Source organism: Podarcis cretensis, assembly GCF_951804945.1.
Source record: "Podarcis cretensis genome assembly, chromosome: 2".
Classification (NCBI taxonomy): Eukaryota; Metazoa; Chordata; class Lepidosauria; order Squamata; family Lacertidae; genus Podarcis; species Podarcis cretensis.
In genome coordinates, this window is record NC_137171.1 from 43958677 (window position 1) to 43973948 (window position 15272).

The following is a 15272-nucleotide window of genomic DNA, read 5'->3' on the forward strand; positions in this document are numbered from 1 at the left end:
TTTTAATACATAGATCTCTTTAAAATAAAGCCCACTATTCATTAGATGAATTGGGAGAAACAGCAGAGGAGGAGAAGAACTGGAAAGCACTTTGCACAATGAAATAGCTCTAATATGATTATTTAAGAAAAATCACAACAACAATAATGGATAAGGAGAGAGACATTCATCACATATGGCTGCTATACCTGGTTAATTCTTTATAGGCCATATGGAGGTTCCACCACCCCACCCTAACCAGGCACCAGGGCCTGAATCAGATATTTCTGCATGCACCAGGAAGTTGCACATGTGCTGCTGTGCTTAAAAATACACACATCTATTCCCCCCAGCGACATGGTTAGTGCTCCTCCAGTCCTGCTGGCTCTAATTTTTGTTTGGGGAAGAGGGACACTGGACTCAATCTATTCATCACCACCTCTGCCTCCTCTCCAATCTGCCTCTCCAAGGATCAGCATAGATAGAGCTGGCAAATTGGCAGTGTATTCAGCTGTACACTCTTCTGCAGGCTGGATCAGATCATTTCACTCCTACTCCAGCCATTACACTCCAGTAAGGGAGATCAATGAACAGCAACCTCTTTCCACTCACAGACTGAAGTCTTTAATGAGCCAAAGAGCTTTGAGATTTTGATGAGGGACGGCAATAACACTCAGAATTGTTGATTACCATTTTGAGTACTGATTTGCAACTGTCCCAAATCCCACAATTTATTTTATGTGTTTTCAGCTTGGGAAACGGTGGCATAGATTATATAGTGCAGTCCAGTGAAGCAGCCGGCTGTTGCAGACTTAAGCACTCTCTCTTGTGTTTGCTAAGTTGCATAGCGTTAAGAGTTTTGGAGGAGGTAGGCTGTAAGCCGAGGCCCTTCTAACCCCTGGCCCCTGCAAGTGTTGAAATCTAATCAAGGATTCTAATTCCTGGAAAAGCTAGGCTAGCTTCCTGGTGAGGTGACAGACTAGGTACTGGGCTACCGATGGAACAGAAGTGGCTCAGCACCAGAGGGCAAATGGGTGGGTCTCCTCCCTCCACTGGCTGGAAGTTAAAGAAGAGGGTCAGAGTTGAGAGTGAAGTTATGTGAGTTGGAAGATGGAAGCAAGGCAGCAGGCTGGTAAGGCAGAGGGTCAGAGTGATGCCTGATTTCTCTTGCAATCCAAGGCTGTGGCTATGGGAGAAGCAAGACCCTTTTGGGGTGTCAATGCTGTGAACCCCTCCATTGTAGGCTTAGGTTGTATAGAAGTGTAAATCAATTATGCACCATAGCCTCCGCTGTGCCACACTCCAAGGAAACCGAACCCTGGGTAAGTGTCACGGGGAGATTAGGGTGGTGTACAACAACATAATGGAAAGACTTCTAGGCTGGAGCAGGGAGCAAGCCATTGTTGGAAACCGGAAAAATAAACTCTACCCTCCTAACCCATCCCCATCCCCGTCCTGTCCCATCCCCAGTTTCAATGGACTTGTGCTGCAGTGGATACAATGAACCATTATTATTATTAGCGTATTTTCATGACATCTTTTAGAGATCTGGTTGCTGGTTCTGGCCCCATAAGATACCTCTTTTTAAACATTTAAAAACAGAAAATTCATAACCCCAAAGGTGACACTTCTCACGGATTTTGTGTGACATAGTCAATGAATATGCTAATTCCAGAAGACAAGAATTGGATTGTCATTGTTTGAGGAGACATAGCTAAATTACTTTACCCCTCTCCTATTTGTAAAAGCTGGTCTAAAAGTAAGAGGTTTTGATCTCTTACTCTAAAAACCACATTCCATGCATGGTTCAGGCAGCCAGCCTGGCTTTTACAGAGAAGGTGGCCTCTAGATGGCAGTAAAGTCACACTGCTGTAAGGTCGCCTCTCCTGCCCTACAGGCACTGTGACCCAAGGTAAGTCTCTTCCCAGGTCTTGAAGCTTGTTGTACAGTTATGAACTCCTCTCTGAAATCCAGGACAGCTGGTGTCAGTCCAGCTAGCAAATACAAGGCCAAGTGGTCTGACTCTGTGTATAGAAGCTTCTGGCGTTCATTTGTATCCTTAAAATGAGATTTAACCAGTGCAGAACAATGCTAGCATCATCTGTATCTTACCATCTTTCTGTTAACATGAGTATTAATGGCATATTTCTCATTCCACCCCCTTGCAAAATAATGACATATTGCTAACTTATTCATTTTGGGACCTACTAGAATCCAAATATCTTCAGGGGATGTTGTATGCTGGTGATTTTCATGATGTTTTGTATTTATATCCTTGTAGGGTTATTGGAGTGGATAGCATTTAGCATTCACCTTTGGTGAATTTGGTTTGAATGTTTTCAGATCAGCATTCCTATTAAAAGCAGATCTAGGAGAGCACAACCGGTTCGGTGGCGCCAGAGGTGGGGAGCGGGCGGATCCTGACCGTTTAAATTTGAAACACCAAGATCCGCCACTGTTCCCATTTACTGTAAATCAGCTCATGTTGATTCCCTATAGCAGTTGTTTTCAACCAGTGTGCCATGGCACCCTGGGGTGCCTTGAATGATGGTCAGGGGTGCCACGGACAACACTGGCCTCTGCCCCTCTTTCCTTCCCACCCTCCTCTGATGCCCTCTTGTGTCTCTGCCTCCCAAAGGCTTGCACAGCTGTTTGTTGCAGCAGCCCAGGCTATAAGCTCCACAGACAAATGGTGCCTCTGGGAGGCACCTCTCTTTGGGGGAGTGGGGGCAGCTCAGAGACCAGGGACAGCAGCAGCAGCTGCCCAGAGGACTCCCAAGGAGAGAGGGGAGAGGAGGCTGAGGGAACACTCCACAAAGGAGGATGTTTGAAAAAGTGTGAGAGGCTGCCAGCTCTGCAGGCTGGGCTCCTGAGCCCCACAGGGGAGCCACAGAAAGAATGTAGTTGGTCAAGGAAGCCGTGGACTCAAAAAGGTTGAAAACCTCTGCCCTATAGTATTTGAAACCCTGCCTCCCACCATTCAGTCTTAGTCAGATGTAATATGTATATGTATAGTCTTCTGTTGCTCCATTGAAGTGTCTGGTAAAAATGGTGGAATGGCAGTGGGCTGAGAATGTTTAAAGTAACACTGAAGGCGAACTATATAAAATCTACTGCATTCCCCATATCTACTAAATTGGTTCACCTGTAAAAAGAAACCATTAAGACATTTGGCACAACTGGTACTTAAACAATAAATATATGTCAGCTGCTAATAATGAGGATGTGATAAATATGGTCACTAGTATCTCATGAAGAAGGCTTGTGCATGTTTACTTAGAAGTAAGACCCAATCAGTTCAGTGAGCCAAACTCTCAAGAAAATGTGCATAGAGATTGTAGCCTTAAAATCATAACTGAGAGCCCAAGAATACATTTTGAAAATAACAAGAACCCCTCAGTTTCAACTAAGGTCAGGTCCTGCTGGTTTTGCAAATCCGATTTCCTCCTACATTAGGAAGAACAGAGTTCAAGGGTGATGGCTGCAGAAATGGAAAGCAACCAAGGTTACCTATCACACACCCCTTGAACATTTTATATCAAGCCCTTTTGCAAGGGCAGTGTCATGATTTTCCTACACCAAAACCTCCAAGACAACAGAAAGAGGCACAAACACCAGAATGAAATGACACACATTTCATTCTAGCAACTTTTAAGATCCAAGAGGGAGAGTGGAATCAAAGCTCTGCTTACAAGATGCAAAGCAAGGAAGGCTTCATTATGAAGCTAAATAGCCGACACTCCAAACCAGCGTTGAAGCTATAATATTTATGCAAAAAAGGTAAATAAAATAAAATCTCCTTATTTGTAGCCAAGCCTACTTTGCTGCGCTCATAAATATAGTTTTCCTCAACAGGACAAGAAAGACTTAACAGTTTAATACTGTATCTGTTCCAACATTGCCCCCTTATTCTCTGACGATCCCTGTTGCTGCTCACCAGGAACATATAGGGAACATGATTAATTATCATTAAAAAGTGCTTCAATAAATCTAGGAGGAGATGCTCTTTAAGCTTAGCCATGGTGTGACAGAATTGCTGGAGAGGAGTGTCTCCCCAAATGGGGGATTGCCTTTTACAAATGACCGTTCCATAAATCAGCATATCTTAGTCTGGAAGCAGATGCTGATTTTCAAAGGAAGAAAGTGATTTTCAAAGGAAGAAAGTGATTTGATAAAGTGTTTCCCTTCTGCTACCATCACATCTGCATAAACAGGGTCTGTTGGTTTTTGAAATAACACAGAAAATCTCCTTCAATTCTCAGCCCTCCCTCTTTTTTGGGGGGGGGGTGTCTGTTTCCAGTCTGCAATGTGTGTGTTTACTCTAATTTTCCCCACATTTTAATTTTTAAATTCCCCCCCCCCATCCAAGTTTGAATAACAGTTTGGCAACATGCAGAAGGATGAGCTGGGAAACAGCACAAACTGGAGCAAGAAGCCAAATGTGCACGGATATGCCCTTCGCTTTCTGCATTGTCGTTGCCAACAGGTTTCTCTCTCCAGGAAACCATCTCACCACCAGGGTGTGCTGTGAGCAGGAGGCAAGGCAGCCCTTCTGTTCAAAGGAGGACAGACTGGGAAGCAAAGGTTTCCAACTGAGGCAGACAAGGAAGGAAATAGCACAGGTGCAAACAGCAGGCAGTGAAGGGGAAGCAGGTCCCTGTCAACCCTTGTTTGGCCATTTTCTCAATAATTCACAGGGTTAAAAAAGCAAAATCAGCAGCAGCAGCAGCCAGCATGGTAGAGTGGCAGCAATCACCTGACCTCTGGGTAGCTGAGTTGCTTCTGCTTACCTGGAAGGGGAGGGGTGAGGCAGCGAGGAGGTCAGTGCAGTGCAAACACACCAGGAGTACCGGTCTGCCTCTGCATTTGCACCATGGTGACCTCCCCACTGCCTTGCCCCCTCCACCCATAGTAGCAACTCAGTTGCCTGGAGGTCAAGTGAGCACCGCCACTCCACCGTGCCTTCCTCTACTGACCATTAATTTGAACTCTGTACCGAAACTCTTCCTAATTCATTATTTGTGGGGCTGTCTTGAGGCTCCATTGCCAGATTTCAATCTAAGGACTGTAGGCTCTTAGGGAGGCATCCAGGGCAGATCTGACTCCCCCTCACCCCAATCCAGTCCAGCTGTGGGTTATCTGCCTTGCGTCCTCCTCTGCTCTTTTCAGTCAAAGGACCTTAAGGATATCAGAGCTGTCCATCTTGGGATTTGGCAAATCAAACAAGAGAATTTACAGCTATCCCTAGTGCGCAAGGGCTGTGCTTCCTCCTTCCTTCCAGCACTGTGACCAAATCATGGACTGTGGAGCCCTAAAGGTGGCTGCAATGTGGAGATCTCCTTGTTTGACTCTCCCATTTGGTTGCCTAAGGCCCAGTTCCAGCCTGAGCCTGACTGGGCTGAATGGAGAGATTGAACCCAGCGACATGAGATCCATTCCTCAAATCGCTAGATCTCCAGACTCCCAGGCACGGCACAATGTAATCAGCCCATATACTGAGGAACTAGTGCACCTCCAAAATCCATGTTGCCTTTCCTAATTTTAGTCGCATTTGCATTCATGGAAGCAGGGCAGGTTTAGGATGTCCTGTTTTCTCCTGACATCAGGCAGAGGGGCCTCAAGTCCATAGGGGTGATCCAGAGTCACTGGAGATGGGTCGACTCGGTTCCCAAGGGTAGCGGGCTCCATCACTCCAGGAATTTGTGAATATCCCCATTGAGCTGGTACCGGGGCCCCATGGCAGGTTCGCTGAGGAGTGGGCAATGAGCCGGGCTGCACTGGCAAGTGTGGATCATCATGACGTTCTTGGAGAAGGAGCTCCCATCCGGGCAATGGAAGGGCACGCTCAGGGTGCGAGTGCGCAGAGGGACACAGCAGCGGCCATCCAAGCAGGACCCGCAGTAGCTGGGCTGGTAACGGCGGGGGCTCTTGCAGCCGGCATAGCTGAACCTCACCGGCTCACGCACTTTGTGTGTCCGCAAGCACTTCTTGCCCTTCTGAAAAGAGGAGAGGAAAGTATTTGCACTGTGTGCAAAAGAATACAGCCCAGGAAAGCTGTATGCACACAAAGCATACAGCTGGAGAACCCAGAGTCATGGAATAGAATAATAGAATTGTAGAGTTGGAAGGGAATATGGGACAGTTGCAGGAATATGGGGGATCAAACTTGCAACCCTGACTTTATCAGCACCATGCTGTAACCAGCTGAGCTATTCTTCTTTCTAGTAAACAAGCACACACCTCTTAGCCCCACAGACACCATTCCTGTAACGTAAGCCTGGAGCAGAACATCTCACCATCTTGGGCCCTAATCCCTCCTGTTAGGCTCTCCCATTCTCCAAAACTTGCCATTTTGAATGGTTGGGAGTGCAGGCAGACTCAGCTCTCGTGTCCCAGATGCTGGGCTTCTGTGGTGAGCAGTGCCCTCCCCTATTCCCTGCTCGCCCTCTTCCCACCTTCCCAACCCTCACCTTTAGTTTGGAAAAATCAGGTTTCCCGCAAGGCCTGATCTGACACAGCCGGGTCTCTTTGATCAGTTTGCACTTTGGGTTGTCGCTGGTGACGCGGGTGGAGATGCCGAAGCCGCAGCTCTTGGAGCACGGCGACCAGTCCGTAGTCTGAGCCAAGCACTTGTGCTGTTGCTTTGCCACGTGGCTTTGGAAGAATGGCCTCCATGCTGGGGAAGAGAAGGGAATCTCAGTTACTGCACTGTCATTCTGAACCCAAAGGGAACGGTGAGCAATGTACTGCCAGCAGCTACACACATTGGCCAAGCATAAAATGAGATTGAAAAGGATTAAGTTCCTTAAGAGATATGGAACACGTCTTTCTGTTCTCTGGATGTTACTAGACTACAGTTCCAATCATCCCCAGCTACTGGCCATGCTGGCTGGGAATGATGGGAGTTGGAGTCCAGCAGCACCTGGGGAGCCACAGGTTTCCTGTGTCTTCCACAAATGGAAGGCAGGCATTGATGGACAACAGCAGAAGGCAATTGTCTCCTTGTCCTGTAGATGAGCTTCCCAGAGGCATCTAGCTGGCCATCATGCTGAGTCAAGATGACTCAGCTGGATTCTTCGTAAGCCTCCATGGCAGCCACACCATTCAAAATGGCAACTACAGAAAGAGGCAAGGCCACATGTTGGGCAAGAAACATGGGAAATGAGTTTGTAGGGGGGGAAATGGAGGGAAGAGGGTGTGGAGGGGGGGATGTGGAGGCTGTTCGGGACTCTGGCAACTGAGAACCCATCAACTCCATTTAGACTAAACTGGCATCTGTAGAATAAATTCCTAGTAGGTGCAAACTCTTGTCTTCTGGGAAGGAAATGCCTGCATTCCTCTTTTGCCATGAAACCACAAAACAAAATATGCAGGAGTAGTGGCATCCCGACCAACCATCACTTGGGAGCAAGAGTGATACAGGAGATTGTGTGAACGATCCCTCTCAGACAGATTTAATGCTTTTCGGTCCCTCTCTTATGCAGCCACTGCCATGCTTAGCCGAAATAGCAACTGGGAACCAAAGCAAATGCAAGTGAAGGATCACATTTCCTGCCCCTCGGGAGCATCAGATATAGATCCTGAAAGGGCAAAGGCTGACTCCCACTCTTACCCCTATTTATGTTCTGTGTCTCCACCCTGTTTAGATGCCGCTTCCACACAACACAGTGCCAGCTTTCCATTTCCCGCCCTTGGAGCAAAACAGTTATAAACTTGGCCAGCTGCATCTTATGCAGTTCTTCTCAAGGCGCAACCTTTCCCTCAGTGCCTTGGTGCACAGACCGCATGAGGCCCAAGTAGTAGGAAGGGAAGACACCAAGATACTTGGAGGCAGGAGGAAATTTCAGGATTCCAACTAGAGAGCTAGTAGCAAAGCCACTAGATTGCTGTCAACAGAGAAGGTAGCTACATCGCCACTAGCCGGTGTGAGAAACGGACCTAGAAATTGATAGTGCAAGGAGGTTTCATGGGTGAGATGGTGCCCCAAAGAGGTTTAAGGAGCAGCTTGTCATCAAAGAGCAATGCCACACAGTAAGCAGATGACTTTCAAGCCTTGCAATGCGGCCTGCTAATAAACATCCTGGTATGACATCCTACAGTACATCATCCTACAAGGGAATGCCTCTGACAGATGCAGTCTCACTAGCAATGGCTGGAAGCTTCATCTTACTTTGCTCCTCCATTTCCCATGGGGCACATGAAACACACTGCTGCACAGCTCATAAAGCAGGTTTTTTTGGTCCAAAGGTGCCTATTGTTCTAAACTGGGGTGGTGGAGACTCCCTACAGCCATAAATCACCTCATAACTACATATATTCAGGTTCTCAAAGCAATTGTTTAAATTGCGATGCACACCAAATTTAGCAAGAACCACAAATATAGTGCCCAAGACTATCCTCACACAGACTCTGTATTCTTGTGCAAGCACTAGAGTGACTTAATACAATGGAAAGCATCCAGTATAAAGGGATGCCTTCCATTCTAAGGATTTCCAAAGGAGCAGCCATGTTAGTCTGTTGTTGCAAAAGAAACCCTTCCAGGTGGACTCCAGTCTCGTCATGCATTAGCAGGAAGGCCACATTCCCATCTGGACAACCTTCAAGTGTTGAAGGGGTGGGTGGGGCAAGAGGCAAAGGGAGCCGAGCAATCAGTGCAAAATTTAACTCAGACAGTGCACTAGTTTCTAGATTCGCTCACACGCTCCTCTCGGTCCACGCATGCAAGCTTGAGGCATTTTCAGAGACACACACTAGCCTGCCAAGACGACCCGGGAAGCTTACAAAGCCAGGCTAGCGAAGCAGTGGTGTCACCTGGGGATAGGGGGTGCGCTCGGTAAGGGGGTGTGGCCTAGGGAAAGTCCCAAGGGAGTGGGGGCGGGGCTTATTCAGCCCTGGGGCCTGAGCCTCCTCATCCCTGCTGTAGTCCATGACAACTTATGCCACAACAGGCGTGTTAGGTCTTTAAGGTACCACAAGCCTCTCGGTATAAATACAGGCAGAAGCTGAATAACATTCCTGCTCCTCCAGTCGCAACAGCTCTGCCCTCACCTGGTAGGTTTTTCCAGTGTCCACCTTTGCCCACATAGATGAGCTCGTTGTCACTGGAGTCGCCATTGGTGTTGTACTCAAAGGTGACCCCTCCGTACTTCTTGGGTCCTTTGCTGCACACAAACTTCTTGCAGCACTGGCCAGGCACCTTTAGGAGTTTGGGGCCAGGGCAGCCCAGGGAGGCCAGGGGCAGCTCTAGCGGGCAGAGCGGCTGGCAACCCACAGCCCCGTCGATGCAAGTGCACTGGTGTTTGCAGCTGGGCTGGAAATTCTCCCCGTTCTGGTAGATGCGGCCGTTGTATTCGCAGGTCCGGCCTTCTTGCTTTGCTGAGGAGGTAGAAAGGTATGTGTTATTCAGTTTCAGAAGTTGGATTAAAAATGAAAAAGTGATGCTGACTGTAAGGTCCCTGTAAGAGAGGACCCAGCTACAGGAATCTGGATCGGTTTCAAAAAGTCATCATGGAATTGCACGGGGGCAACAGTTTCAGAGATCCTTTGAAATAAGTGCTAAAGGGCAAATGGTCCCTGACATTCATCCCAGCAACACAAAATCCTCCATTCACCTAAACTGGTGTCTAGTTAGGGATTGGCATCCATGGTTACCACAGATCAATGATGGGAGACCAGATAATTTTTAAAAATAGCCAAGAGGTGATAGGGTGGGAGAGGACTCTGAGATCACTTCCTGCTTCCCTCATCTGCAACTTCAGGCCAACCTGGGAGTGAGCTACATAACAGCAAGCCTCATCCCTGGAGTCTGTGAATGTGAAAAACAGCAGGACTTAACCTGCCAGCGTCGTAAGTAAGAGAAATACACTCCTCTGCAGAACTAGGTTTTTAGGGGCCACGTCAACAAGAAGAGAGTGTTTGGAGCTTTAAATAGCCATGTGAAAACAGGATGCGAAGAGCTCACATGGACTGAGATCGGGTTGCAAAGGCCTGAGCCACGCCTGGAGAGCCTCCTGCTTCCCCCTGGCCCACAGAGATGTGCCCTTCACCTTACTCCCCTGCAACTATTTAGACAACTTTTCACTTGCTCCTTGCTCTCTTCTTAGCATGTGTGCTCCTGAACGAAGATCTTATTTCTCACACTTTCCAGCAAGGGGCAGTGCTCAGACATACAGGGAAACAGGTGGTCCCAGACACAACCGTGACCCTGGTAAATGTACAGAATTGAAGTAGTCTCGAGGAAGGAGTGGGGAAAGCATGCTTTCTCATGGGAACAGTGTTGCCCTCCAGCATCGCCTCCCAGCTCAGAGAGAGAGAGAGAGAGGTAACATGTAGCTTGCATACGTGGAGCCACAAGATGAATGCTAATACAGATCTACTAGGACCTTCAATGTTTCCAAAAGCAAGTGTGCTCTTGTGTGAGCATCATAAACCTGCTACCTAGAAGGGAGCAAAATACCTGGTGTAGAAACTGCCAAGGAACTCCCCTCCTCCTAGTCTGCAAATCTGGTTTTCTATCCCACTGGGAAAGAAAGAGTGAGTGGCTGGCTGACCCTGAAAAAAATGCTCACCACATCCATGAGAGAAGATAGAGGAGGGGAGCAACAACCAAGCGGAGCCACAACTCAAGAGTCCCATCGTTGCCCAGCTGCCCTCAGAGAGCTCTTTCACCCCTTATGTGCCTGCAAGGCCACACCAGTCTTCTCCAACCTGGCAGATGTTCTAGACCAGTGTTTCCCAACCTTGTACCTCCAGCTGTTTTTGAACTACAACTCCCATCATCCCTGACTAGCAAGACCAGTGGCAAGGGATGATGGGAACTGTAGTCCAAAAACAGCTGGAGGCACAAGGTTGGGAAACACTGTTCTAGACTACAGCTGGTGTTGATGGGAGCTGTGCTTCAAAACATCTGGAGGGCACTAGCTTGGTGAAGGCTGGATTACAAAGTCACTTCTCTCCAACTCTTGAGCTCATGCCATTTTAAAGCAAGCACACACAGAGAGAGGGAGGATAAAAAACAGTCATAGGAACAAACAAGCATGAAAAAGCTGCACAAATATTTTGCTTGGGGCAACTCTCGCCTTACTTAGGTGACCAGCAACAGACGTTGCCCCAAGCAAATTTTCCAAGAAGCACTGAAGGAAACCCTTGATCAAGAGACTGGCTTTCTCAAAATGCTTCAGGAACAAAAATATTTGCGCAACTGTCTCTCCACACACACTCCTGTCCAATGTTTTGTGCCTCTTCACACACAATTTCCATTAACCTTTCTATCGTCATGGCAATGCCACGATGGATTCCACAACTACATCCGTCACTAGAGGGAGGTTGGATAAGAGAGAACGTATTTTGCTACATCTGCAAATTACCTTCACCAGCCCTCACGGTGGCTCTGCCCAACCCTTCCGGACTTTGATCCTCTTAAAAGAAAACACACCTGGGACACGGGGACCAGTCATCCCTGATATGATTGCCAAAGCAGAATATGTACATCAACAGGAAATCCTTTCCTAGTCTAGCCCCAAGAGAGAATGTGCCTGACTAGGCTGGAGGAGAAGCCCTTGCTCCTTCCTCCTTCATTAAATTATGTGCCAGTTTGTGATTAGGTGCCAGTTTAGTACATAACATGTCACTGCCCAACATAGTTGTTTGCTGGTCAACACCCAGCACACTGGGTATGAAATCAACTTAAAATCGCAGTAATGATTTCAAAGCACATTCTTGCAGAGTTCACATAAAATACACACACACACAAAAGGTAATCAGCAAGCACAAAAACACTCAACTGAAATTATCATCATGACCATCGAAAGGATTAAGTAGCAGGAAGCATGGTTTATTTTGTATTTATTTAAAGCATGCACTCTGTTCAGTGACCGAAATAAATTGATTCATTCATTTAAAGCATTTATAAACCAGATAGAAACTTAAAATAAAAAATTCTATTTAGTAGTAGTAGTAGTAGTAGTAGTAGCAGCAGCAGCAGCAGCAGCATACTGTGTTTTTTTCACAGTGCAAGGTAGGTTTACAAAACCATTTCAAAAGTTATCATTTTATGATCACTGATACATTATGACTCCAGCCAGCCCCACAAACGAACAGATCAAAGCTCTCCTCCGCTCCGTCCTTTCGCCTCTCTTACCCCAACAGATGCCCCGATTCGCCAAGGGGTCGGCCCCAAAATTGCACTCCAGGCCCTTGTGGGGGTCGCAGGGCGAGAGCTGGTCGCAGTCCTCGTTGAGCTGCCGGGCGCACACTTGGCAGCAGCCGCAGTCGTCCAGCACCAGGCTGATTCCGGGGGGGCAGCGAGGCGGGCCGCCAGGGGGGCATCGGCACGTGGCGGGGCAGCGGGAGGCCACCTGCAACGAGAGAGGAACCCTAGAACTGGACGGGACCACCAGAGTCATCTAGTCCAACCCCCTGCAATGCAGGGGTCCTTTTTGCCCAACAGGGGGCTCAAATCCATGACCCTGAGATGAAAAATCTACTGCTCTACCGACTGAGCTACCCCAGGGAGGTAGAAAAGGCGGAAGCTGGCCGAGAGGAGCACTCCGCGGGCAAGTTGGGGCGCTGAAGCTCCGGATCAGGGCCCTCCTCCTCTCTTACAGCTTGCGGCGCTTGTGGGATCTTTGGGGACGCGCGGATCTTAACCTTCGCCTGGCCGCCTGCTATGTATTTATTTTAAAGGCCACACCAAAATAGTTTCCTAGATGGCGCTACATGCCACGGAGTCCCGGCATTCTCGGCCTCCCCTAGCAACGTGCCCGTCCCCTCCATCCCAAATAAATCTCCGTAATAAAATCCCTGCCACCACCATCAAAGCAGCCCCGCCACAGAGGCACCGGGGCTAAAGCGGCGGCGGAGTTGCAGCTCCCAGGAGTCCACAGGGGCGGAAATTTAAAAAACTCACCTTAATGCTCGGTAAGGTTCTATTCCTGAGCTCGTCCACTCTGGACAGGCTCGCCAGATTTAAGCATTAGAAAGTCTCTCACACACGGGGGGGGGGGGGGGGCAGCAAGGAACTGGAATCCAGAGTTTAGCAAGAGCTCGCTAGCATTTGATGAAACGCCCCCTCCCCAAATGATTCTCGCTGCCTGGTGCTTGGTCACCCCTGCCTGTTGTCATCGTCAACAACCTTGCGCGCACGTTTCACTTGCCTAAGCGGAAGAGAATGAGGTGGCTAAGCAAGAGCTACTCACCAGGGAGATACAGAGCAGGAAAGCAGCGCTAAACAGGACAGCCCGCCTCATTGCTGTCGGATGGGAGGAGACGCCAGAAAGGGAGCAAAAACACCAAAGGAGATGAAATAAAATAAAATAAAACGACTCGAGAAACTAACTCTCGGGCGATCCGGAGGAGACAGCCAGTGGATCGCAGAGCAGCTGCAAAATTGTCCCCAGGATCCTTCGGCTCTGTAAGCTCTCCGCACACCCCTTTTTGCGCAACTTTCAATACCTACAAAGCAACTACGTTGTTTCTGTATTTATATTTCCCCGGGGCCCCTCCCACCTACCGGGCTGGGAGCCAATAGGAACCTCCTCGCCGGCCAATAGCAACGGTGGCGCACTTCCAAACATTCCAGGGGAGGGGCTTTGGAAAGGTGGGAGGGGCTGAATGAATAGAGTCATTCATAAAATTAGAAGGCTAGTGCATTCCGAGGCGATGCGCGCGTAGTCTCGCGCGGGCCAGGGTGTTCCGCTAAGCAGAGTAGCGCTTTTATGGAGACTGCTGAATAAGGCTCCTGCTCCCATAGGGCACATCAGTGCACAGGCATACCAGTATGAGGAGCAGCCGCGGCCACAGTCATTCCTGACATGCAAAAAAACAAATTAGAGCGAAGGAAAAAATCACGGGCGAAGGAAAATAAGCAGAAGGAAGCCAGCGTTTGCTTGGCCAGCGCCGCCTCTGATCCGACACAAGGGCAGATCAAAGGCCCACGAAACCAGAGAGAGACAAATGGGTGGGGTCTTTCTGGGGGACCAGAATGTGGCTAAGCGCGTGATCCATTTACTTGGGAGTAAGCGCCTTTGAAATCAACGAGACTTCGGAGTGGGCACACACAATATTCATCCTGAAATTGTAAAATCATTAAATTGTACCAAAGTGGCATCAGAGAGGGAAACAAGCACCACCAGATAAGGGCTGAGGAAGATAAAGTGGGGGGGGGGGGGGCTCGGGGAAAGCATCCTCTCCTTAGCTCCTTAGAGAAGGGATGGGATATGTACCTAATCAAACATCTTTGCAAAATAGTGTAAGTTAAATTTCATCCTTTATCACATTTTATAATTGGGGCATCATGTCCTGGTTTGCCTTTTTAAACAAAAGTACTGAAGATCTGCAAAAGAGTTTTGAGAATGAATGATTTACCTTGAAATATTAAACTGATTCTGATATTGCATGGGGCTAAATCTGCTTTCAAGTAAATTACATTCATTCTACTGAAACAGAGGCAAAACTGACATCATTGAGCCTGGCTATATTGGAGCTAATAAGAGATTGTGATTTCCACTTACCATAAACCAACAGTGCCTCGCAGACATTAATGGGGCCAAAGTTTGGGCAAATCAGCCATCCTTGTAAATAATATGATAGGATCCCCACTACCTCTAATGTTGAGGGTCCAGCCATCATTTTTTCATGGTAGATCTTCATACTATACCTGCTGATAGATTTGAAGTAAGCCTTCTCCACTTACGTGGAAGGTGTTGTGAGTTCACTAGAGCCGTTTCCCAAAGGAAACAAGTAAAAGCAATAAATTCACCTCCCCCACTACAATCTGTTAGATTTATTGGCCACATACTGTGGCTGCCAGGCTGATAACTATTCACACAGCCCTGAAAGTTATTCCGTGCACCAAATACAGGGTATTCCACCCCCAACCACCCCCACTGACTGATCTTTCCCTTACTTACATACAGGAACCGGTGTCCATTAATATCTCTGCAAAGGGCAGGCTAGAATTAGAATGACAAAACTGGCTGTTCTGAGGACCCCAGCTGAGCCACAAAGGGGCCCCAGTTGGGTGGGTCTGAGTTATACACCTTCCAGCTAGTTTTAACTTAACTGATGGCAGGGTAAGAATCCCTGGAACACAGGGAGCTCCAACTGCGACAAGTCTGCTAGCTTAAGATGTGGTCTGTACAATGTTCCACCTTCTATTGAGAGTCTGAGGGCATGCTCACACATGTGTGCTCATTACTTACTTACTTTCTTATAACTTGACATTACTTTATTAATGGCACATTTATTTATTTATTACATCTATATGCCTGCTTCTCCTCCAAGGAGCTTGAGGA

General features: G+C 48.0%; 1 protein-coding gene across 1 annotated transcript; it reads right to left on the minus strand.

The window, feature by feature from the left end:
- Positions 1-4470: 4470 nt before the first annotated feature.
- On the minus strand, positions 4471-13435 carry LOC307211279 (CCN family member 1-like). Its single transcript, XM_079967769.1, has 5 exons — positions 13176-13435; positions 12119-12335; positions 9028-9354; positions 6450-6655; positions 4471-5975 (listed from the first exon to the last, which is right to left on the minus strand). The coding sequence occupies exons 1-5, from the start codon at positions 13224-13226 to the stop codon at positions 5667-5669; spliced, it is 1110 nt and encodes a 369-aa protein (XP_079823895.1). The 5' UTR covers positions 13227-13435; the 3' UTR covers positions 4471-5666.
- Between the last annotated feature and the right edge of the window lie 1837 nt (positions 13436-15272).

Coding starts and splice junctions, on each gene's coding strand:
- LOC307211279 (XM_079967769.1), bottom strand. CDS start 13,226: ATGAGGCGGGCTGTCCTGTTTAGCGCTGCTTTCCTGCTCTGTATCTCC. Junction 9,355..12,118: donor GAATCGGGGCATCTGTTGGG/GTAAGAGAGGCG, acceptor CTACCTCCTCAG/CAAAGCAAGAAGGCCGGACC. Junction 5,976..6,449: donor CTGATTTTTCCAAACTAAAG/GTGAGGGTTGGG, acceptor TCCTCTTTTCAG/AAGGGCAAGAAGTGCTTGCG.